This window comes from Typopeltis vanoorti, chromosome 5, assembly GCF_054136105.1.
Source record: "Typopeltis vanoorti isolate ZY-2024b chromosome 5, IOZ_Tvanoo_1.0, whole genome shotgun sequence".
Classification (NCBI taxonomy): Eukaryota; Metazoa; Arthropoda; class Arachnida; order Uropygi; family Thelyphonidae; genus Typopeltis; species Typopeltis vanoorti.
Window position 1 is genome coordinate 8,847,898 of NC_143553.1, and position 26,864 is coordinate 8,874,761.

General features: G+C 36.6%; 2 protein-coding genes across 3 annotated transcripts in view; one reads left to right on the forward strand and one right to left on the reverse strand.

The window, feature by feature from the left end:
* Window positions 1-13,627, forward strand: part of LOC150106217 (uncharacterized) — a 212,374-nt gene extending 198,747 nt beyond the window's left edge. For both annotated transcript variants that reach the window (XR_016548354.1, XM_090393044.1), the window contains exon 9: window positions 13,612-13,627. The gene's annotated coding sequence lies outside the window, so the exon portion shown is untranslated. The remainder of the gene's footprint in view (window positions 1-13,611) is intronic.
* Window positions 1-26,864, reverse strand: part of LOC150106218 (glycine receptor subunit alpha-2-like) — a 321,484-nt gene that overhangs the window by 29,274 nt on the left and 265,346 nt on the right. The window contains exon 8 of the mRNA XM_090393043.1: window positions 21,813-22,183. Within this exon, the coding sequence (XP_090249169.1) occupies window positions 21,813-22,183 (371 nt within the window). The remainder of the gene's footprint in view (window positions 1-21,812; window positions 22,184-26,864) is intronic.

Genomic DNA, 26,864 nt, shown 5'->3' on the forward strand with positions numbered 1-26,864 from the left:
GCTCATCACTATCATACTTGGGCAACACACACGCACTATCTTTCCTCTCTGCGTCTTCACAATCTGTGTCGTCTTTTGTGCAACCTCAAGCAAGAATCTCAGGTCTCTCGCCACCCAATTTACACTGCCTCTCAAGTCATTCATGCCCACATTACAATCATCTCATCTATCCTTTCACCCCACTTAATTGTCATAAGCACACTCTCTATCGTTCCTCCAGGCAAACACTCCTCTGGCATCCTATCTTGCACACCATGGATCATCGAGTCTCCATACATCAGAGCACTCACCACTCTGTTCCTTGATTGCTCATCTGCATCCCTCACTCTCTCTCTCTCTCTCTCTCTTTCACTCTGTGTTCCCCTACTTACCTGCTGTCCTGGCTTCACTCCATCCCTGATTCCAGCACTCCCTCACATTCTTCTCATTTTCTCCTCTTCTATTGTTTCCATAACTCTCTCTCATTCCCTCTCTTTCACTGTTTCTATTCTCTCCACTTCTATCTTTCCCATACCTCTCTCTCTCTCTCTTTCTCTCTCATTCCCTCTCATCCACTGTTTCTATTCTCTCCTCTTCTATCATTAATATACCTCTCTCATTCCCTCTCTTCTAGTGCTCCTATTCTCTCCTCTTCTATCATTCCCATAACTCTCTCATTCCTACTCTGATTCGCCTTGCATTCATCTCTTTCATTTGCCTAATCTCATCTTTCATACTTATCATCTCATTCCCGAGAGATTCCACCATCTCTTTCAGCTCATCTATCGCTCTCTCTGCAAGTTAGCCACTCTTACTCACCATTCATCCTCCCAATCATCTCTGAAAACTTCACAATTGTTCAAGTCGTCCACACTCCACACTCTTATTTTTTCATTCATATTTCACTGCTCGTTATTCTCACCTATCACACTACTCGTCTCTCGAAAATCTGCCACTCCTGATGCAACGAGGTCGGATATCACAACATCTAACTCACTGTATTCCTCCCATTGTCTACATTTTAAGCATATATGCAATCCCCCTTCTCTCATCTGCCACATATCCAACTCCTGGGACACATACATGCCACAAATACCACATGCCACAAAATCCTTTATTACGTTATGCAAAATAGAGTCCTTGAATGGGGGAGGACTTAGTGACACGCCATTTGTAATTGGAGCAGCGGCAGCTGCCATCATTCAAATTGTGCAGAGGAACTACTACAACTAAACCTAAATGCTAAAATTAAACACTAAATACTATGTTGTACGCTCTACTGTAAGCTAATTTACTTACTCAATACTGTAAGTATAAACTATATTTAACTATACTAAATAGCGAATAACAAAAACTTATCTTTTCTTCCACCGCAGATGTCTGCCTCTGACCTCGCCTTCTCTGTAACCCAAAAATAACACAATATAAACAACAACTAAATTCCAAAAGCAGCACCACTAAAGAACACTTGTATTACTGAGGGAAATGTAGCAACATTTGCAACAAAGTCACACTATACACCTTTAAAACACTTTTTTTTTCTTTTTTTTTTTTTTTTACCACAGCTCAAATCCCAATTTACCCACCAATACTTGATATTAACAAAAAGACTACCATCTAAAGTCCTGAATATAACGATGGAAGGTAAAAGATCCAAAGGATGGCCCAGAATTAGATGGATAGACAAAATAAAAGAGGACCTGAAAACCAAATCACAACAAGCGACACCAAACTGGACAGAATTGTTCGGACTCTCCCGGGACAGAAGTGGAAAGAGTTCATTCGGCCTCATCATCATCATCTATATAGATGATGGAAGAGAGAAGAAGAAGAAGACTTGATATTGTCTGCTATTCAACATATCCTTATTTAATGGTGAATAGTACAGCTTCTCTTTCTTTTTCCTGAAAGAAAGAGAATTCAGGCCATGAACTTCTGAAAGAAATTCATGGCCTGAATTTCTGAAAGACTTGTCCTTCAGAAATTAAGTTGCAATAGTAGCATCGCAGTGATGAAAAAAATGCCACATTTACTATGAATGTTGAAGACTGTTTGTCCAACATGAAAAACCTCTAGACAGTAACGGTGCATGCCATTTACTGGACTCTGACTTGATATAGGATGCCAAAAAGCCTAATAATATAACCAAAAGCTTCATCAATTAGACTACAGAAATCGTTAACTATTTAGCCCAAACCCTAATTTCGAGAGTCCAAAAATTACACAAAACAGATATACAGTAAGGCAATGCCTTATAACACTCCACTTATATGAAGATTTTCAATTATGCCCATTCATACGATGCTCCATCCAGCTCATATGATGGCTGCAGCATGACACTACCATGAATCAACCAAAGTGCAGTTATTGTGGACTCAGTTTGTTTATGACATAATTGCTCATTACAGCTCAACAACTATTTTATTGTTGCTAATAATGGCAGATATAAATCAGATTAAGGGCATTTGTTGCATCCAATGAAAAGAAGAAGACATAAACCTATTACATTAGATACTAAGATGAAAATTATTTAGTAATCAGGCATATTTTAGACCAATAGGTTTGTTATAGAGAAATCTACAAAGAAGAAAAAAGAAAAGATAATCTACCAGCATTTCTGACTTAACAAAAATTATTATACATTTTTGGTTTGCATAAGTAACATAAATAAAGCACTTATTTATGTCACTGAGTGCTTATTAAACCATTACCTGCATCAAGTGAAAAAAAAAAAAAAAAGGGGGGGGGTGACAATAATTCTCTATATCAGTGGTGGCGAACCTTTTTATGTGTGCGTGCCAAAAGTTTACAAATGCAGTTTCTGACATACTGGTGCATGCCAAAAATTTACAAATCAAGTTGATGACATGCCGGACAGTTTTTAGTAAGGGAAAAATTAATAGAAAATCTATTAATTAATTTATAATAATATATAATATTTTATTTAATTTATATTATTTATTTATATATAAATTTATAACATTTTTCAGTGTAAAATTGATTATTGTATTATTAAATTGATTTAAATGTTGGCTTTAAAAAAAAAAAAACGGTAGTGAGAAAAATATTTATGCATTGTAACTCACGATAGAAGTCAGATGAGCAGGGGAAGCTCAACTTGTCGGCGAAATGCTTACCGTATTTACTCGAATATAACTTGCCCTGAGTATAACTCTCACCGCTGATTTCACTTTATGAAAAAAGATATCAAAAAGGTTTGCATGTTACCTCGCACACAAAAAATGTTTAAACATGTTCATGTTAAACATATTCGGGGTGCTTAAGGGACAAAGCTGTATAACTGAGAGGAGACCTTCATATAACCTTTAAAGGAATGTGGAGAACTGACCAGGGCTTCTGACCTAATGTCCAATTCTCACCTTCTCATGGTGCACCGTGTTGGGTATCAACATGGATACTGAACGAACGAGGATGGGCTGGCAATTTGGGCGACCAAATTGAATTCTTATTGGCTTAAACCAATATACAAAATGATGGTACAACATGACAAAATTTCATACCAGCTGGGGCGTCGCCCGGTTAAACAAGGCCCCCGTTGTTTTCGCCAGGGAACCAGGGAGAACAGCGAAAAGTCAGCTACTGAAAAAAACCTGAAAGCACACCTACAATTCAACATCACCAGAGTTAAAGATCGGTACTATCAACATAAGAAGTCTGAATGGCAAAGAAATGGAGCTAGCTGAGGAATTAGATAAGTACCAAATCGACATAATACGAGTGATGGAAACAAAAAAGACAAAAACTGGTGAGATCTTTCTGAGCAATAAATACAAAATGTTATATTCAGGAAATAAAAAGCAAGGAAAAGGAGGAGTAACCACAGTACTCAACACAAAATACGAGGCTAATCTTCTTGAATAGCAGGCAGTCTCAAGTAGAGTGATGTGGGCTAATATCAGAATGGGGAATTGGACAATGAGACTCATTTGTGCCTATGGTTCTACTAAGGTAGAAGTGGAGGAATATTTTGATGCTTTAGAAAAAGCAACTGACACAATGAAAAAGGAAAAGTTGGTCCATGTTGGGAATCTAAATAGCAGAGTAGGAAATGATTGTCAGACATACAAAAATATTTTATTTTTGTATGTCTGACAATCATTGGTTATTACTAACACCATGTTCCAACATAAAAATGTGCACAAATTCAAATGGAGAGTAAAGGCAAGGAATAAGAAAAGTCTCATTGACTATGTTATTGTTGACAGTGATGTTTTCTCCCTGGTGCAGGACACCAGAGTGTATACAGAGGATTTGAAATTGGAAGTGATCACTATTTAGTCTTGAGCAGGATAAAATTGAATTTCATATTGAAAAGAATAACATATAAGAGTGTTTTAAAGCGAATAAAAGTTGAGCAGCTCTCAGATGTGAACTGTAGACTAAAATACACAAAGATTATTGAAGAAAAATTTGAAAGAGTTTGAGAACAAGAACCAAACCTTGGAGATTCAGTGGTAAGCCTTGAAGAAAACCCTGATTGATTCAGCCAGAGAGGCATGTGGTGAGGTAGTCTGCAAGGATAGAAAAATCAGAACTCCATGGTGGACACAGGAAGTGAAAGAAGCAGTGAAGGAAAAGAAAAAAGCATATCAAAAGTTCCTGGCAAATAAGTCAGCTTTTGCTCTTAGAGAATACAGAGACAAATGTAAGAAAGTGAAACACTCTGTAAAACTAGCTAAACATAAGTCATGGGAGGACTTTGGCAAGAACATAGAAAATAAATATCAAGAAAGTGGTAAGATATTATGGAGGTTGTTGAAGAAGCTAGAAATGGAGGAAAGAGTGCTATAAAAGGAGTTAGAGATGATAAAGGTGACATGAAAACGGGAGAAAAAGATATCCTTGAAGTATGGAGTAATTACTTTTAAAAATTATTAAAACTAATTATTAAATTATTAAAACTAATTAAAAATTGCTAAATGAAACAAGCAGTGATAGCACAATGATAAAAAACACTCAACAGGCATACAGTCAGGAATATGTATCCATACTTGAAGTAGAAAAAGCCATCAATGGCTTGAAATGTGGAAAGGCAGCAGGAGTAGATGATATTCGACCAGAAATGCAAATGTATGATGGTATAAAAGTCTCACAGTGGCTGCACTGCATAGTTCAGAAGGCCTGGACAGAGGGACGAATTCCTGATGATTGGAGTAGAGCTCTAATAGTACCCATATATAAAAAGGGAAATAAAACTGAATGTGAAAATTACAGAGGTATTTCCCTACTGAGTGTTCATGGCAAGATCTATGCATGTATACTTGAGAAACAGTTGAGAAGAATTGTGGAAGAAAAGCTTGGTGAAGAACAAGCTGGATTCAGGACAAATAGAGGCTGTCAGGATCAGAATTTTAACTTTATGGCAAATAGTTGAGAAATCATGGGAATATAACAAAGATCTGTATTTAAGTTTTGTAGATCTGAAAAAGGCATATGACAAGCTGCCAAGAGAAAAGCTATTCAATACGCTACAGTTATATGGTGTCAATGGGGCATTATATCAAGTAATACTTAGTCTTTATTTGAGTTGTAAGTCAGCAGTTAGAATTGAAGAAAGTACAGGAAGATGGTTTAATGTTAAATCTGGTGTGAGACAAGGATGTACATTATCCCCTCTGTTATTCTATATGGATCACATTATGAAGGAAAGTGGTATTAAACATGATATCAGAATTGGAGATGTTAATTTCAGGTCTTTGCTTTATGCAGATGATGTTATACTTCTAAATAAATCCGCTACAAGTTTGCAAGATTCCCTGACTAAATTGAATAACTGTTGTAATAGATATGGTATGAAGATCAGCATTAAAAAGACAAAGACAATGAAAATAGGTAGAATTGTTGAAAATGTCAACTGTGTTGTGAATGGAGAACCTGTGGAACAAGTAAAACATTTCAGCTACTTAGACTTATTTTTAGTGAAGATGGTAAATTAAATATGGAAATAGACAACAGAATCAACAAAGCTGGTATGGTAGGAAGTAAACTGAATAAATTCATATGGAATAAGAGAGAAATTAGTTGGGACACTAAATATACAAGACAGTGTTCAGTGGCAATATCATATTAAAAACGAGGATATTAGGAAAGAACTTGACATTGTCAGCATCCAGGAATGCATTAGCAGAGCTAATCTCAGGTGGTATGGTCACTTAAACAGAATGGGCGAGAAAAGATTAGCAAAACAAGTGCTCTCTACCAGGTTGGCAGGAAAATGACCCAGAGGAAGACCAAGATATAGGTGGATTGATACGGTACAAAGTGCCTTAGACGATAGAAATATAAGATCTGATAATGTTGGAGTCTTGACAAGTAACAGACTGATTTGGAGAAAAATTGTAGATAGGAAGTTAGTAATGATGTAAATTTTTCATGTAGTACTATCATATCCTGTACACTCCTTGAGAATACATGTCAGGAATTTGATGATGATTTGATGATGAAATGTTCACGTCGAGGCGATAGTAACTTGCTCCCCCCTCGGTTAAAAACACGCCCCCCCAAAGCTATTATACTGCAGATGCAAAAAAAAACAAGTGTAGTTTCGCTGTATCCCTGAATAAAGTACAGAGGCTTTTGAAGTCTGTAATATATTTCTCAACAAATAATGTGATTCATTAGTTTATTATTATTATTATTATTATTATTATTATTCAAGCCTCCAAGGAGTCAAAAGACTGATCGAGGGAGGTCCTTTCTAAGACATAAAGTCTGTCAAGACTCATCGAGGGGAGGTCCCCCCCTGAGAAACACAAAGTCTATCATACCACTCTTTAAACTCACTGACCGTTCTCGCTCCCACCACTCCATCAGGCAATGCATTCCACGGCTCAACCACCCTCCACACAAAGAAACCACTCCTTACCCTCTTGCTCACAGTTTCCTTTCGTAACTTCCAGGGATGGCCTCTTGTCGTCACTCCTTCCTGCTGATCAACCAAGCGAAAGAACTCCCCATGTCAACCCTGTAACCACCCCTCATTAAAAGTCTCAATCATATCACCTCTCCTTCTTCTATCCACCAAACTCTGCAGTCCACATTCTCTCAGCCGATCCTCCTGAAACCATCTTTGTCATCCGTCTTTGTATCCTTTCCACAGTTAATTTATCCCCTTCAAATCCTGGGGACCAAATCTGAGAACAATAGTCCAAGTGTGGTCTGATCAGAGACTTATACAACGGAATGATAACCCTCTTATCTCTGCAGGTCAGTGTCCTTCTCATAATAGCAGCAATCCTCTGTGTTACCTTCACTACCTTTGCAATATGTCCCCTAAACTTCAGGTTTCTATCAATCATCAACCCCAGATCTCTTGTCTCCCCTACTTCCTCCAGTATAACTCCTCCCATAGAGTATGCAGCATCCCATCGATGTTTCCCAAACCTCAAGACCTTACATTTTGCTGCATTAAACTGACACCCCCATTCATTTGCCCATCTATCTAGCTTATTGAAATCCTCTTGCAGGGCTACCACATCTGCACTATTACTAATAATCCTTCCCTGCTTCGCATCATCCGCAAAGAACTGAATATCCCCCTGCAATCCACTGGCTATGTCATTGATATAAAGGTTAAACAATATAGGTCCTAGTACTGAGCCCTGTGTGATCCCACTTGTAACCCTCTGCCTCCTGGAAACTGCTCCACCATACACAACTCTCTGATACCTATCAGACAGCCAATCCTGAATCCAGTTGACCAATCTGACATCCAGACCCATGTGCTGCAACTTAAATATCAGCTTATCATGTGGCACCCTGTCAAATGCCTTCGCCAAATCTAAGAAAATTGCAGTATATGCCTTTCCCTCATCTAATGCTCTTGTAACTTTATTATAAAAGGCTAGCATATTGCTAAAACAAGAGCGTCCTTTCACAAATCCATGTTGATTCTCACAGATAACATCACCCTCATCTGCCCAATGCTGTACACGGTCATCACTACTTTCTCCAAGATCTTAACAACTACTGATGACACACAGGCTGGCCTATAATTAGACACTTCCAGTCTGTTACCACCCTTATGCAATGGCACTATCTTACCTTCCTTCCATTCCCTGGGCACCTTTGCCAAAGCCAGACTTTCATTGAAAAGCCAGGTTAAAGGTATTGTCAATTCCCTAGCACATTCTCTCAAAACTCGTGGTGAAATACCATCCAGTCCCACAGCTTTACTGACATCCAGAGTACTCAGTATCTGAAACACACTCTCCTCCTGTACCTCCAGTCCTCGAACCAGTCCTATCTCTCTAGCATTAAAAGTGACTCCTCTAGGATGAAATACTCCAATAAAGTGCTCATTGAACAATTCCACTATGTCCTCTGCATCAGTCACTCTATTCCCATTTTTATCCCACAATATCATTCTTCCACAGTCATTTCTCCTCCTACTGGCCACATAGCTAAAAAATTCCCTAGGATTTTCTTTGGATCTTAGGGCCAATCTCCTCTCATATTCCAGTTTCGCTTTCTTTACCACACTAGTCACTCTTCTGGCCTGTGTCTTATATTCCTCATGCATCTCTTCACCTGTCTCCTTATATCTCTTCCATAGCCTCTTTTTCGCATGCAATTCCTGTTTAATATTGTTTGTCATCCACTTTACTCCAAATTGCGCCCTCTTCTTCACTCGTGGTATACAACTTACTATTGCTGATAACAAATATTCTTTCACAATTTCCCACGCACTGGTGATATCCCGGCCTTCCAATTCCTCCCTCCATGAAACGTCCCGAAGTTGACGTCTAAGACTATTATAATCACCTGCCTTATAATTCCACATAAGTTCCCGTCTCTTTGATACTCCTGCATGTCTAATCATTTTCCAAGTCAACACCATATGGTCACTCTCTCCAACTGGTGGGAGAGACGTCCACTCAGTTATTATCAACTCTTCTGATGCTATAACCAAATCCAAAATTTTTGAACCTCTTGTTCCCTCTGTTACATGTTGCCTAAGACATTTGTCCCTCAAGAATTCTAGAAATTCCATTCCCCTATTGTTACATGCATCTTCCTCTCTCCAATTTATACTACTGAAGTTAAAATCTCCCAAAACAATCATTCTTCTTGCACTTGCCAAACTTAGCTGTCTAAACATCTCCTGGTCCCCATCCTCTGTGCTCCTGGGTCTGTAGGAACACCCCACTAAATATCCTGTCTTGCCTACCTCTACCTCACACCATACGCTCTCAAAATCATTTGTCTCACTTCCTTCCAAATTCTCCACTCTTAGAGGACATAGGTCATCACTTATCATGAGCAGCACCCCACCACCACGCTTTCCCCTCCTATCCTGGCGAAAAATGCTATACCCAGCGACTTCTATTCTTGTTTTTATATCTCCTTCTGTCAACCATGTCTCAGTGATCGCAATAATTTTTGGCCAGGCTGATGCTATCTGCGCCACCAATTCCTCTCCCTTATTCTGGATACTCCTTGCATTAGTATACAGCATATAAATGCCATTGTTTCTATACCCAGCATTATCCCTTCTAGACTCCACTGGGCTCAGTCTTACCTGACATTGTCTCCCTTCTCCCAAGTATCCATTCCCACAAGAGGCCACCCCTGCTATCATCCTCCCTGGGACACACTGACTCGTTCAGAACAGCAATCTCTCCAGATGCCTACGTCCTTCCTCATTCAAATGTAAACAGTCTCTCGCATACAACTCCTCTCTTTCCTCAAACGCACTCCATGCCGCAAGTACTGCATGCACATGCTGATAACAATCATACGGCATGTATGCATGCAGTACTTGCGTGCATACATGCCGCAAGTACTGCATGCACAAAATCCCTTATGATATTGCTAATAATTGAGTTCTTAAATGGCGGAGGACTTGGCATTACGCCACTTGCGACTGCTGCTGAATCCACCATCATTCCTTACTGCCGAGTAGCGTAATCTTTAATAATTATTCAATTAATAAATAAGAGGGGAAAAAAGTACAAACATTTAAGTACTAAATATAATTAAGTCAGAACATTTAAGTACTAAATATAATTAAATAAAATGAAATATAACTAAATACAGTAACTTAGCTTCGTTTTGTCTTCCACCGTTACGCGTTCGATTCTGACGGTACCAACATATATTATATCGCGACAGCAACTAACTTCCGAAAAACAACCACTGAAGTACACTCGTATTCAGAGAAACAATTCAGCACTCAAAAACGTAGAAAAACGGGGTAAAAAAACGGACTATTCACCGATTAAAAATCACTTTCTTCTGCACAGCTCAAATTCACCGCCACGTGCTACCATAGAAATGACAGCGCCGTTTTTATTCCAGCTGTCTCTAATGGGACTATTATTGTCCCCTCCCACAGAAACTATGCTGTACAGACTCAAACCAACAACTGTGTTTCAGTGCAACCATATGTTGCACTGAAACAAAGTATTTAACTAAAAACTATTGACCAATTTTTCAATTACATGAAATAAGTGTTTTATTGCATTTGAAATTCTCAATGTCATTATGACAGATCACAAAGACCAACTTCAAATAAAATTCTACCACGAATTGAAACATACCATATAATTACTGTGACCATATGTCCTTTATTTAAGAGGACAGTCCTTTATTTTACTACTCTGTCCGTTAGATTTTTGTTTTCTAAAATCGCCGTTTTGTCCTTTATTTTGTGAATTGAAATAGTAAATTGAATATTAACGCCAATATATTTAAAGATGCAATTCATAAATATTACCAAACCTGCATTGATTATTTAAATAACTGGGACAGCTGTTTCGTGGAAATGGAAGTATTTGAATGGGTCCTACTACGAGAAATCCCTCTGCAGGCAAAGATCGAGTTTTGTCCATTTCTAATCACTCGAACTTAAATATAAATGACGGTGAACTATTTTATGAAGTTTAGTGTAGTAGAAGTTATGTCACCAGTGAAAAGATCGAAGAATGGCAACAAAATGACGTAGTAAGGTCGAAAATTTTAAATATTTCGCAGATAAACAATGTATCTTTTAAAAACATTTTAAAAATCGCTGAATTTCACTTATGTCTCCCTGGATCTAACTCTCCACTGAACGAGCATTTTCATTAGTGAACAATATCTGGACCAGTGGGAAAAAACCAATTAAAAATCGAAACATTGAAAGCATGCATTTATACCAAACAGAACTTTGATATGAATTGAATACAGTTTTATGAATTTTTAAAACACAAACCTGATTTATTAAAAAAAGTTCAAGAATGAACTTTTTTTTAATAAATTTAATTTTTTTTAAATTTATTTAATTTTAAATTTAATAAATTTAATAATAAATTAAAAATTTAATTTTGATACTTTACAAATTAAGTAAAAATATGATTGTTTAAATGGTTTATATATATGCTTATAGTTTACAATAAATGTTATAAAGCATTTTAATTTTAGTGAAACAAATAAACGCAACTTGCTTTTTTATTTATTATGAAACAATTTCTGATTTGTCCTTTATTTTCTCCAAAAAAATATGGTCACTGTACATATAATGCGTGCGTGCGTGCGTGTGTGTGTGTAAGTTTGCCTGCCATCTCAACCCAAACAAGCAGGAATAAAATTCAACCAAGGGTTGAAACTGAGCCTGCCGGTAATGAGAAGTTCCGTCGGAACGATAACAATACTCCGTCGTGAATGTGTTAAAACTAGGAAATATATAGTGAATGTTGTTATGACAGTTTCAGATGTTATGGAATTCAGTTGAAGAGAATTAGCATTTCAACTCAACACTTGTCGGTTGCCTATGTCTTTGGGTGGTGTGATCTTTTGTTAATACCACACCAATCATATGCACGTCTTCGTAGCTGCTCTTTCGTGTAAAAGAAAATTTAACTTGTACATATTGTAATAATTAAAAAAAAGTTGAATAATTTATAAGTGTATAAAAGGATATCACCTGTAAATCGTTGACGTGCCAGCAAAATTCTCAGACATGCCACCTCTGGCACTCGTGCCATAGGTTCACCATCTATGCTCTACATGATGGTGGTTCGGAACCTAACATGTTGTATGAGGTATGTACTTCACGTTTGCAGCTCTAGCCAAGCATATTCCTTGAAAAATCCACATAGGTTATACATCTTAGCAGTAGGAATAACAGCACTTCTAAACTATCATAGTTCTTAAATACTGGTTCAATCCATCATATGCATATATCATGAGTTTTGTACAGGAGTGCTAATCTATTTATGAAAAAATTTTACCTCCATTTGGGAATCAAACAAATCAGCACCCAGATTCTAAATTTGACTGATACTGGGCAATATTGAGTATTAAGAAATACTTATGAAGTTCATTGTTATTATGACATGTAACAAAACAAATTCAGGGTATGTTCTCTTGCCATCTTGCAGAATGAAAGAATTCCTCTGTCTTTAGCATTGAAGAAGAAGAGATAAAGATTATTTGATTCTGCTCAGTCACCCAACCATGTCCCATTAGTGTCATTGAATGAACATTTCCATTTCCACAAGTAACGATGACTTAAGATCATCTACGTATATAATTGGATCATCATAAACTGAATGAACATTTGCAGGCCACTGTATATTTGGTGGCCACAAGGCTCTGTGCTTGGACCATTATTGTTTAATTTGTATGTAAATGATATAGGAAAATACTTGAAGGGAGATATTCAGTTGTTTGCTGATGATGCAAAGTTGGGAAGTGCAATAATTAATCAAGCTGATGTAGAGAGCTTATAGAATGATTTAAATAAGCTGACAGTATGGGCAAAAGATAATGGATTTCAGTTCAATGTGGAAAAGTGTAAAGTTCTGCATTTTGGGATTAAAAGATTACAAGTTGTGTACTACATTAATGGAACTGGTCTCCAAGAGATTGATGAGGCTAGGAACTTGGGGGGGGGGGAGGTTAGTGGATGGGAAGATAAACTTTAGAAGGCATAGGGTTACTTGCCTATTGAAGAACACACTAACATGCAGAGATAAAGATGTTATTATTTCTCTTTATAAGGCATTGATACGTCCACATCTGGATTACTGTGAAGTGATAGAAAAAATTCAGAGGCAAGTGACTAAGTTAGTGAGTGATGTAAGGAATGCTCCCTACATTGATAGATTGAGAGTTTGTGGGTTACAAACTCTCAATACAGCATTTGATAGAAGTTGGTTGATAGCAGAGAAAAGGGTATATGATAGAAACATTTAAGTTACTAAAAGGTTTTTATATGATTGATGCAGGAAATATTTCAGCAGTGAGATAATCACATTTGTGTTAATATCCAGGTGTGCGGTCACAAATACGGACACCTTTGAGTCCTTTAAACAGACATGCAGATGGCACAGCATGTCAAATTCTTAGTGTTGCAGTGGTTTTAAATGGCCCAGAAGGCAAGGCAGGGTATCCACTGAGACAATAGCACCCAGAAGTCATTAAGTGGCTGTGATTGGTTATTGTGTGAAGCAATCCAATTGAACGTTGTCATTTGTCATGTTTTTGTTTTCTGAGTTTCATCTGTTTTGTGTGCATGCAGTATGAACTGACATGATTATGACATAGATATAGACAAGTTTTTAGATATATTTATAATTTTCTATAAATTTATAATTTTTTTTTTTTGCTCATATTTACAATGGGAAGCTGTTAATGATGTACTGAAAGCCCCACTTTCTGCCAGAGCTTTCATGGATTGTGTGACTATTAAGGCGGTTGGAACTAGTGTATAAATAAGTAAGTAACACAAGTTATTTCTGCCTTTCTTTGGTTCAATCCTGAAAATTATAATTCCCAAGTGATCACTTTTTCTGATTTCTGTGCGTATTATATGGCTGTATTTAAAAATCATATCAAAATTCAAATTATCCATGTCACACTATAATATTTGCCAATGAAAATCTTATCTCACCACCAAGCATAAACTCATTGAGCTTCTTACATAAACAGCGCATATGAAACATAGCTATTGTTCATTTGATCTTTATGCTTTCCATATTTAAAATTATATTAATTGATAAATTAAAGTATTCAAAGTTATCTCACAATTAATTGGTGGGCCAATTAAGATAAGTGCCGATGCACTATGCACTCTTAAAACTTTCATACATCAAAAAAAATACAATCACACAGTCAAATTGACAAGAATTTTGTATCATTGGTTGCATAAGCCACATGACAGCACACTGAAACTAAATGGGCACACAATACCACTGGTGGTTAACAAGGGTGTGAGGGCTAGATTTTTCACTTGGAGAGTGGTGAATGAATGGAATGCATTGCCTGACTCAGTTGTGAGTGCTTCATTTGTCATTGAGTTCAAGAAGAAGTATGATAGATTGTGTGGATAGTTTGGGTCTCCCGTGATGAGTTTACTGACTCCATGGAGATGCCCATATAATAATAACAATAATATAAATGTTCATATTCCTTGCAGTGACTATATATATGTGTGTGTTATCGTTAAGTGAGCTTTCCAAAATTAATATTATTAATAATACTTGTACCATAATATTAATATTATGGTACAAGCATCAGAGCCTGATATACATTGTTGTGCCATATGTTCTATGAAATGTAGCATCAATGGAAACATATCCTGGTGCTCTTCTTCAGAGGTTCTTTTCAGTCACCATGTGTTTTCTGAATAAATGTCCTATATCATGTCATTTAGTCTGAAACAGCACATCACTATTTCAGGCCAAATTGCAATATAGGTTTTTTTTTTTTTTTTCCCCAACAGTAAAAGTATCTATTTAAAATTAATTTGAAACATATAAAATCTAGCATATTTTAATCTATTGTGTTTTTGTGTTATTGTGCACTTGGTAGTGATGAATTTAAAAATCATTTTCAGTAACTAAATTACTGTTTGGTATCTCCTAGCTTTCTTTCTTGTTATTGTGATGACAGGAATCTTTATAAGGCCTTTTTCAGTTAAAGGTGAGTTAGTCAATCTCACATGGTGGTAGCAGGGTTTTTCTAACAAAAAAAAAAAAAAAAATTTAAAAAAATCCTATTGGTTGCAAGAGATAGTGTGTGTGTAGATGGAAGATTAAATAATGCAAACAGTTGTGTAGAGTGGAGTGTGCCTTCCCACAATGAGTCTTTGGAGGTGTCATGTGATAATGATAACTAATTTTGAGTAAAAATAAATAACTAAGCTTAAAATTACTAACTTAACTTGTAAACCTTCATATGAAAGTCACCATCAAGAGTATGCACATATATATACTAACTATATAAGGTCATGAAACACCTCTCCAATCATAGGAAAAAATGGATGAGAAAGATAACAGTGTAGTAGGAAAGGTTGCCAATGTGTTGCCGAAGTATGACGATGATAAGTTGCGACAGAGAGCCAAAATCATGAATGGTATGCTAGCAGAGCTGTGTAAGGAGATGGAAGTGAAGTTTGTGGATGTATGGCATGTTTGAGGGAAGAATGAAATCATACAGGCGTGATGGGTTGCATTTAAATGGCTTTGTAGTGAGTGTACTGGAGAAAGTGATGCTTCATAGAAATACATGTGATGCGAGCAAGAGAGCAGAAGAAAGAGATGATGGGAAAAATCAGGAGAGTGGTATTCAAGAGACAGAAATGCTTGGCAGTGGAAACAGTAGTTGTGTGAGAGATGAAGAGAGAACAGGAATGCAAGAGGAACAGGGAAACTGGATGTTCATAGTGGCAGTAAATGTGTGTATGAAGATGCTAAGGGCAGGTGTGGTGGGGAAATCACAACCAACAAATGGCCAATGTGTTGCCGAAGTATGACGACGATGAGTTGCGACAAAGAGCCAAAATCATGAATGGTATGCTAGCAGAGCTGTGTAAGGAGATGGAAGCGAAGTTTGTGGATGTATGGCATGTGTTTGAGGGAAGAATGAAATCATACAGGCATGATGGGTTGCATTTAAATGGCTTTGTAGTGAGTGTACCGGAGAAAATGATGCTTCATAGAAGTACATGTGATGCGAGCAAGAAAGCAGAAGAAAGAGATGAAGGGAAAAATCAGGAGAGTGGTATTCAAGAGACAGAAATGCTTGGCAGTGGAAACAGTAGTTGCGTGAGAGATGAAGACAGAACAGGAATGCAAGAAGAACAGGGAAACTGGATGTTCATAGTGGCAGTAAATGTGGGTATGAAGATGCTAAGGGCAGGTGTGGTGGGGAAATCACAACCAACAAATGGCTTGGATAGGACTGGTTATATACCTAAAAATGAACTGCTGTGTTTGTTTAGAAATGCCAGAAGTATCAGAAATAAGGGGGATGAAATGGTTTCAGTCATTGAGTTTATTTGCCCCAAAATCATTGGAATAAGTGAAACATGGTTGAATGAAGATGATATTGTAATGGGAATAGAAATATACAGAATAGAACGATACAGTACTTTTTGTGAGGATAGAAAGAACAAGAAGGGAGTGTGCTGCTGATGATAGCAGGGGAATTAAGACATGAAAGAAAGAAATAGTGGCAATAGTTACAAAGCAGTGTGGTGTAATGTGAGGACTGAGAGGAAGACATATTTAGTTGAATGTTGCTATAGATCTGGGAATGTGGAGGGTGGTGATGAAGAAATGTATAAACAACTTGAATTAGTGAACAATGGAAGGGTAATTATTATGGGTAATTTTAATTATGGCAGTATAGATTGGAATGAAGAGATATAGCATTTGGGAATAAGGAAAATGAATTTCTCGAGATCTTGAGAGATAACTATCTCAGGCAGCATGTAAAGGAGAGTATGCAAGGATCGAGAGTTCTAGATCTGATTGTTTCATGTGAGCATGTAATTGTGAGAGGGCGGTTTCACACTTTCCTCCAGTTTATGAAAGTGATCATGAAGTGATCACCTGGATTGTGGCTAGTCAAATGCAGACTTTTGTGAGGAAAGGATATACGTGGAATTATAAGGCTGGTGATAATGACAAGCTTAGGAGACAGCATGGAGCTATAAGATGGAACGAGGAGTTCATGTCATTGGAGAGTGATAATCAAGAGACAGAAATGTCTCTTCAATACCACTGAAGGAAATGCTGCATGAGAATTGACAAAGAAATACATAACAGCATCAGTGTGTGAATGTATTCCAAAGGTCAAATGGCTGAATAAGGTAGGTGCAAAATAGATGAATGTGGAGCTGGAGCATGAAATCTAGAAAAAGAAGGTACTTTGGAGGAAGTACAAGATGAATAATAGTAATAATCAGTTCTATGAAGAGTATAAAGAAGCCAGAAGAGTGGCTCAGTTAGTAAGGAAAACAAAAGTACAGTATGAGCAGAAATTGGCAGATGAGGTGAAGAAGAACCATAGAGAATTTTTTAGATGTGTCGTAAGTAGAAGGAAGAATGATCATGGTAAGATGATAAAAATCAAGTCGATATTAGATCCCACATTATTTCAAAACAAATGTAGAAACTATGAAAGTTTCATAAAAATAAGTTGACAAGAGAGCTTACAGGAATACACCTGCCAACATTTACGAGTTGCCCTAGTGCAGACCACTTTAGAAAACATGCATGCTGCCCAGGCATCAATATATTCACTTCGTAATTTGGTCCATATTTTTTAAGGTTTCACTGGCCTGAGCTCTTTCGAACTGGTTGGTTCTTGTCAGAGACCAGGCAGAAACCATAAGAGAGCAAAAACTCTCTTTCAATACTAAGGAACTTGAAACGTCGGAGATGTGTATTTTTCATAAGCAAACGCTCGGTCAGTGCATAAAAATATTTATGAAAATAAAGAAACAAAAGGCTTCAGTTTGGCGATGCAAATATTATAAAAATCAAGTGGATATTAGATCCTGCATTATTTCAAAGCTGAATGTAGAAACTATGAAAGTTTTGTAAAAGGGCAACTCGTAAATGCGGGCGGGCATATTCCCGTAAGCTCTCTGGCCAACTTATTTTTACGAAACTTTCATAATTTCTACATTTGGCATTGAAATAATGATCGATCTAATATCCACTTGATTTTTATAATTTTTGCATTGCTGAACTGAAGCCTTTTTACTCTTTATTTTAGAAAATGGTAAAATGATGTTAATGGATGAAAGTGGTAGAATGGTAACTGCTGCAGAAGACATTGTGGAGATATTTAGTGATCAGTTTATAAATGGTACTTCATCCTAATCAGGTTGGAATCATGAGGAACTTAAGTGTAGAGGACATAGGAGGGAATGGTTTAACTGTGAGTGAGCAGGAGGTATTTGAGGAAATAAATAGCCTTGAAGTTAATAAGGCAATAGCATTTGATGACATATCACCATGCATCTTAAGGAAATGCCCCAGGGAATTGGAATTAGCATTGGCATGCCTGTTTAACAACAGCACAGATTCCAAGGGAGTGGAAGAAGGATAAAATTGTTCCACTGCATAAAGGTGGTGATAAGGCTGTAGCTTCAAATTATAGGCCAATCTGTATATCTGGATTTGTGATGAAGGTACTGGAGAGATTGGTGAGAAGTAGGATACAGAAATGAGTTGATAACGGCAGTATTCTCTGTGGTTATCAGTATGTGTTTGTTAAAGGGAGATCATGTTTCATTACTTACTTATGTGCTATAACAACGTCACAAATACCTTAGACAGGGGAGATGCATATACAGTAATGTACTGATATACTTGGATTTTGCAAAAGCTTTTGATGGACTGCCATACGGGAAAAAGCTGGTAAATAAATTGAAACAGATGTGACTGGATAACACACTTCTGATTTGGATCAGTGACTGGCTGTCAGATAGGTAAAGGAAGTTGTATATGGGAGTGCAGTATCCCGAAAGAGAAAGGTCACTAGTGGTGTATTGCAAGGGTCAGTTTTGGGATCATTGTTGTTCAATTTGTATATTAATGATATTAGTGATAATGATAACAAGCCTTTGATAACAATGAATTTACATTGTTCATTAGCATAGGAGAATTGCATACAAACTGTGGAGAAACAAGTCATGCTACATGCTCTTTAGCCTGATTGATGTACTTGGGTGTAGTGGATGCCTGGGAGGAAATTTTTTTTTACTTGAGTGTTTTGTTCAACAATGAGATTAGGAGATGACAGTACAGCAATCCCTCTATTAGTGTGCCTAATACGTTCTTTAAAACAGGTGCATTAATCGAGTATAATAACCTATGGGAAAATGTATAATTCATTCCTCAGATTTCTTTTCTGAACCTTAATTTTTTTTGTAAAAGAATTAGGGTATGTCTCAGGGCCTAGTTAAAGGAAAACCTTGAAGCTGAAAGACAGTAAAACATTCAAAATATAAATCTATTATTCTGGCAGGCATTCTGTTTATTTTTTTCATACAATTGAAATTGTATGGAATTGCCTCTTCTGCAAATTTTCCTGCTTCTCTCTTCACAAGGGCCAGTCTCTAAACATTGCTACTTAAAAGTTTCGGTTGCACGAAAAATATTTTAAATTTGTTTCTGTGAAATTTCTTTGGGCTTGTCAGTGATTAAATTTTCTTCATAATTTTCAGGATCTTCCTGCTGTGCATCTAAATTTAGCAAGTGGGAATCACTCAGTTTCTCAGAATGAGATTTAATTAACTTAGATTCATTTGAAAAGCCTCTAAAATCATTTGCACAATGTGGAAGAATGTGCTTCCAAATGGATTGCATACTGCTAGCAGTAATTTCATTCAATTTTGCGACTTTATAACCAGGCTGAGATTTCTCTGATTTAGCCAGAAAAGTCTTGGAAGGCTTGGCTTCCAAAAAAAGGCCAGTTTCATCGACATTAAATATTTGTTGGTCACAATAGCCCCCTTCTTATACAATTTTCTTCAAATCTCTGGATAATTTGCAGTCACCTCCTTATTGGCACTTGCAGCTTCAACTGTGATTAGAACATTATGTAGGCTATTTCTCAAACCACCCCACACTAACATGGAATTCTTTTCCATCATTGATAGCCCTTTCTTTCAAGGTTGCAAAGAGACTTAATGCTTTTGATTTAATAAGGTCAGTTCTTAGCAGGATCCGTTTTTGGTTACAATCTTCGATCCATGTACAAAGAAGTCTCTCTAATTCAATCATTATAATACTTTGCATTCAGCAGCTTTGCTTAAAATTGCTCTTATAGTTGATTCACCCATTTTTGTGTTCTCGTCTTGTTCACTTTCTTTATTATTTCAAGTTTTTCTTCCAATGAGATTACTTTTCAAATCATTTTCACACTTTCACTGTTTTGCTCACTAATTCTTTTACTCATTATGAAATGTTGGGAAAATACTTTAAAATAAAAAAAAATGTAAGTAAAATAATTGCAAAGGAGGTACGAGATATGATCAGGAAAATGCTATGTAATTAGCAGGCAACATAAATTTTGGCGGTAAAAATTTGGAACATAGTATACATAACATACATGGAAGTAGTGTAGTATACCATTAAAAATAACTTTGTAAAATGTTTTAAATCAGTAACTAAATTGTTTCATTCTGGTGAATAATTTTTTAAAATAGTTAACCATAAAAATGTATAGACAGAAAATTTTTAAAATCTATAACATTTATTTTTAAGATGTATATAGGCGCACTAATCGAATTTGGATATCGAAAAAAAATTGCGCACTAATCAAAAATGAACTAATCGGGGGCACATTAATTGAGGGATTACTGTATAAGGATGTGAGTTTGCTTCTCAATTATTGGACTAGGTGCATCTGTCATAATGCATGGTCATGGCTGCTAGGTCCTATTGTACAATGTTCTTGTATAATGCACTGTAATGCCTCAATATTATGGAAATTTTATGTATTGCCCCTTAGGTTTTCCAGCATGATAATTCTCCAGGTCACAAAGCAGTAACTATAGTTATGATCTGACAAGAATAAAAGCAGGAATATTAGAACATATAATAATTACCCAATTAAAATCTGATAGAATGTCTATATGATGAATAGGAATACAGAATCAGGATGTAGTCAAGACATTTCTATTAATAAATGGACCTTTCTAATGATTAAAAGGAAGACCACAACACACCATTGAAATTACGAATTAAAAGTTGCTATTATAGCAAAGATGAAACAGCTTATGTTTTTGTCAATAAAGCTGTCTTGTTTATGGCTGCATCTGCACATGACTTTTGATTGTAAGAACTGGAAACCAAATTTATTAGAAAAGTCAGGAATTTTACTGGACTGCTGAAAAATTTATGTTTAATTTAAAAAAACAACATTTTGGCTGACAGACAAGGAATAAACCAAACTTCTAGTAACTCATCTGTATTATGTAACTTAACTAGAATATATTATGAGTATGATTAGCCTACAGTCCTTTTTTTTTTTAAATAAAAAGCACTGCCAACTGTAATCAACTATGAAATATAATATTAACAATAGGAATAGACATTTCTAATAATAGCTAGTTTAATTCATACTTTTATAAAGTGGTGAATTCTAAAGGTAATACATCACTCTGTTACTGCAGTAACAGAAAACTGCTGCTTTTCTAATTTTCTTTTTATAAAGACAAGTTTTATAAATACAAAGATACAGAGAGCTATCTATATTGGTTCATCTAAAGAAGTTATTTCAGACATGCCTTATATGGCATTCAAACCTACAGCCTCTGAACTCAGCAAATAACTAATAATATAAGTTATCACAGTTCTCAGGGTAAAGCAATCACCAGAACTCTGGCTTTTTTGTAATAATTTCTGATGCTAATACCTTCTTTAATTTATTATTATTATTTTTATTTCATGAAGATAAAGATCAGTCATGAAAGTTGTCACTAATATAAAATAACATATAGAGCTGCTTGTATACTATTAAGAGTATACAGAGTAGTTTGGATATATCATCACAAGACAGTAAAAATAACTTTGTCCTTTACTTACCTTGCTCAATTCTTCTGAAGAATAACCTGTTATTAATTTGTTTGTGCTAGGGGTATAACCCATGAAGTGATTCACTACTGCAAATTCCATAAGTGACATAAACACAAAAACAGTGCATGAGGACATCCACACATCAATTGCCTTCATGTAAGAAACTGGTGGAAGTGATGACTGAGACTGTGTATTCTGGGTAGCCAGAGTCAAAAGACTTGTTACTCCTAAAGTTACTCGAGCAGGTATAGCTTCAGGTCGGATCCAGAAGGATATCCATGACATTGTAACGATCAAAGTAGTTGGAACATAAGTATGAAATAAATGATAACCAAGGCGTCTTTTCAGGTGAAAAACCACTGCTAAGCAGGTGAAAGTTCCTACAATGTTAGAAAATTCATATAATTAAAAATCTAGCAGCTATATATATATATATACTTGAATGTGAACATGCATAAAATTTATACTAAGTATAAATCACAGCTGCTGTAACTTATAAAAGAAGTATAAATCGATATTTATAAATAAAATCAGGCTGATGAATCTCTGAATACAATTTCATGGGCCTGCTTTCAAAAAACAATAAAGTTGAAAGCTGCAATAATTGATGTTGCAAATGTTTTTCCTGATAGGCAATGCATTTTGAGCAATGCTGATGCTAATATTAATATCAATATTAAGAATCAGAAGTAATTGATGAAGAATCAATCAATCAATATCAAGAAATGTAGGTGGGAGGTGAATTTAATCACCCTTTGTGAGACCACTGTCCTGCTTATTGGAGACTCAAAGTGGGATTACCAGACTATCTAAAAAAAAATCTGCAGTCCACCCACAGTACCAGTGTATTATAGGTAATGAGTCTTAATATTATTTATTAAGCAGTAAAAAGAATATCTCACAAAATTTGATCAGTGGTCTAGTCCATCTGTATGCCAGCAAAAAATGTTTACTTGATCGCTGATTATTGTAGCTTTTCTATTTTGTTATGGTTTTGGAACTCCCATGAAAAATACAACTTCAGGTGGTGTCACAACAAGATTTAAAAACCAGATATGACAAACATGGTGGCCATTAACAGGATGTTTTTTTTATGGTAATCCGACACAAGACAGGTTGTTCAACCTATACTACATTAGTACCATTGATGAACAGATGAGCAAGATGACAAGCTCCTAACTTGTTTGGGATATATATAGGAGGGGAGGCTGTTCCAAAAGAACAATGGAAAGAATTAGCAAGGAAAAAAAAACTGTGAATTTACAGTTGTTGCATGCGATGTATAAGTTAACAAATTTAGAGGAATGGGGGGGGGGAATTACCAAGCCAATTCTGATGAACAACCCATGAACATATTAGATCAGGGGTAGGAAACCTTTTTTCTTCCAAGGGCCACTTGGATATTTATAACATCATTTGCAGGCCATACAAAATTATCAACTTAAAAATTAGCCTGCTATATTTGGTAAAACATTTAATTAACTCACCTCTAATGTGATGGCTGGAAATGCTTCTCTTTGGTGAGCCGTGTGATGTTAGCTGGTATTGATGATGTTGCTACTCGCAACTGCTTTTCCAGGTTTACGTCGGTCAGTCTGGAGTGCAGTCAACTCTTGGCAATGGTAAGTTTTGAAAAGAACTGCTTGCAGCAGTAAGTTGTTCTGAACACAGATGCATATTTCAATGCATGTCTCCTCAAAGTGGGAAATTCATCATTGCTTATGTAACATTTATAGAACTCAAGCAGTGGGAGATTGTTGTACCTAGCTTTCAGCTCATCATCGCTTTGCAGCTGAATGCTTTCGTGTTGTAGGTTATCAGGCACATCAGTTGGTTCCACATTGAATGGTGTAGCAAAGATGTTCAATTCCATTTGTTTACTTTTCACGTCCTTGAATCTTTCATTAAATGCCTCAATTAGTTTTGCACATTCACCAGCATATTCAAGTGTCGTAGAAGGCTTTTGTCCTTCCAGAGTGGGGAAATGCATCGTGTTATTCCTTTCGAGTTACACTTTCCACAACTTTAATTTAGCTTCAAATGATTTCACATTTGAAAGCAGGGACATGAGAAGCTCAGCTCTGAGAGGTACTTGGTAATGTCCACCATGAACGCTAGATCACACAGCCACTTGCTATCATTGAGTTCCCCCTTCATCTCCATGAACTGCTTGACTTCATCCCACAGTTCATAAAACCTCAAGAACATGTTCTCGGGACTCAGCCACTGCACTTCACATTGATAAACAAGATCACCATACTCAGACTCAAGATCATTCAGTAATTCCTTAAACTGACAGCTGTTAAACCCTCTGCTTTTGACAAAATTTATGCATGACACTACTGTTGACATCACATTGTTGAGTCATTGCAGCTCAACAATGTGATGTGTTGACATCACATTGTTGAGCCGAAACGACTGTGCACAGAGACTTCTTGGTGTATGATGCAATGGCATATAATTAAATCACTTGGATCAAGACTGAGACAATTCAGTTCTTTCTACAATTAACCCTTTCTTGCGAGCCAACCATGGCTGGAGCTCCATCTGTGGAAAGGCCACTTAACTTTTCAAATGTTAGCTCAAGTTTTTTCATTGATAAAACAAGTCTCTCAAACAAGTCCTAACCTCTTGTAGTGACATGAAAGGCTTCAAGTGACAGCAGTTCCTCTCGCATATCAAACTCTGCAGTTATCCCATTAACGAAAACAGCCAGTTGAGCAGTATTTGTCATGTCCGCTGTCTTGTCACAAGTCAGAGAGAAAAATTGGAAATTTCCTGCAGAATCCTTCAGTGTTTTTTCAATATCTTGTGCTAAGTCAGTAATCCGATCTGAGATGGTTCTCCGAGACAAACTAACATTCTGAAGCAATGTTAGTTGAAAGAGTGCATGGTGGCAGCAGCCACCATGCACTCTTTCACAAACTCTCCCTCTACATGAGGCCTCTGCTTCTTTGCGATTAGCTCGCTCACTACATAACTCGTCTGAATAACATGGTCTCTGTCACAATGAGACCTAGTGAAAGCAGCTTGTTGCGATTCCAAACTCCGCTGAAGAGCACTGATTTTATCTAACGCATTTGGCATCCCAATTCATTGAGTTTAGCATGTTCTGAGCTGTCTCTCACAAAATTTATGACAAAATGACGTTCCAGATTGGCTTTTTTTTTATTACTGCTAACACATCACCACAAATTAGGCACACAGGTTTGCCTTTGACTTAAACAAAAAAATAATAATTTTTCCAATTCTCTTGAAAAATTGACACTCTGCATCAACTTTTCTTTTTTTTTGTAGTTGCCATTTGTAGGATGCCACACCACTTAAATTTTAATAATAATTAAATTAATAATAAAATAAATAATTAAACTGGAGGAAGTAGGGGAGACAAGAGATCTGGGGTTGATGATTGATAGAAACCTGAAATTTAGGGGACATATTGCAAAGATAGTAACATATTGCATAGATTGGTGTCGAGGCTAGCTGGTGAACGGACGTGCTATCGGAGAGCTCCTCAGAGATTTGTGTTTTTTGTTGATTTATTGATGTTTTGGATTCAATTTAATGGACTTAAGTGTGTAATTTTGGTATATTATTGGAGCTTTATTAGCGTGGTTAGTGTACTAAAGTGTTTTATAACATAATCTATGTCGGGAAGTCGCCGCTAGATGAATTCGTAATGTGTAGTGTTCGTGCAAGCTCCAGATAAGATAAGTATCATTTTCAGTTATCAATACAAATTACTTAATATTGTGTAGTTTTGTTTTGTTTGCCTTGCGTATTTTAGTGCGTCTATTTTTGGTGTGTTATAACGTATAATTTGACAAAACACGTTGAAATAAGTATGGCACCTGTGCGAAGGAAAATGGCGGCCAGTAATGAAGGTTCGCCATCGTTATCAAAGAACGGTAGCATAAAAAAATGAGTCAGTGTGCTAGCTGTGAAATGTACGCTTTGCGGAGTGCGGTCGGAGTGTGGTTAGATGATAATAAAGGATTGAATGTGTGTAGAAAATGTAGGGAGAATGAGGAATTGAAGTGTATTTCGGATCGTGAGTGTGATATTTTTGTCAACCTTCAGAATGAAGGAAATAGCGATATGACAAGAAACGGCAAGGTTGTACATGAAAATTGTGAGAGTGTGAATGTAGAAAGTGTGAATGATAGTATAAATGGTTTCTCAGAGAACAAAAAAGATGAGATAGATGCATTGAGTGAGATCACGTTGTTGAATAGTGCGATAGAAAGAGCAAAACAGCAGCTAGAGTGCATGAACAAAAGTAGACTGAATGAACCAACCAATAATAAAAGGTATGACAGTAAAAATAGACGTATGAATGTGAACATGAACAAAATGAAGGATAGAGTGCTGTATGGAGACTCGTTAGTACGAGGTGTGTTAGTAGAGGATTTGACAAAATCGTACCAACCTGGTGCGACCATAAAGGACGTAACTGAGTCTATTAGAGAGCAAAAGGAAAGGGTGAAAGAAATGATTGTTGTGGCAGGTACGAATGATTTGAAAGGAGATAAAATGGAAATGATAGAAGACCTGAATGAATTGTTTGAGGTAGCAAAAGAAAAGAGTGAGAGAGTTAGAATGATTAGTCTTTTGCCACGGTTATGTATGACGCGTGGTGTGGAATTTGTGGATGTGTGGAGTGAGTTTGATGGGCGAATGGATCTATATAAGATGGATGGCTTGCATTTGAATGGTTACGGTGTAAGAAGACTTGAGAAAGTGTTGCTGAATGTAGTGGATGTGCAAATTCAGGGAAACTAGATTTGTTAAGGGGGGGGGAGTAGAGATACAGTCCTTATGGAGGCAGTTGAATGTAAGAATGAATATAATATGCCAGAGCAAATAAGGACAACAAATCTGAGTGGGATAGTTAATATAAGGCATCAAGGTAGGGTTGGGGCTAAGGGGGGTCTTAAATTCATGTACACTAATACTAGGAGTATTAGGAACAAGAAGGAAGAGTTTTTGGCCATGGTTGGCACTTCCAGACCACAGGTTATAGGTATTAGTGAAACATGGCTGACTGTAGATGATATAACT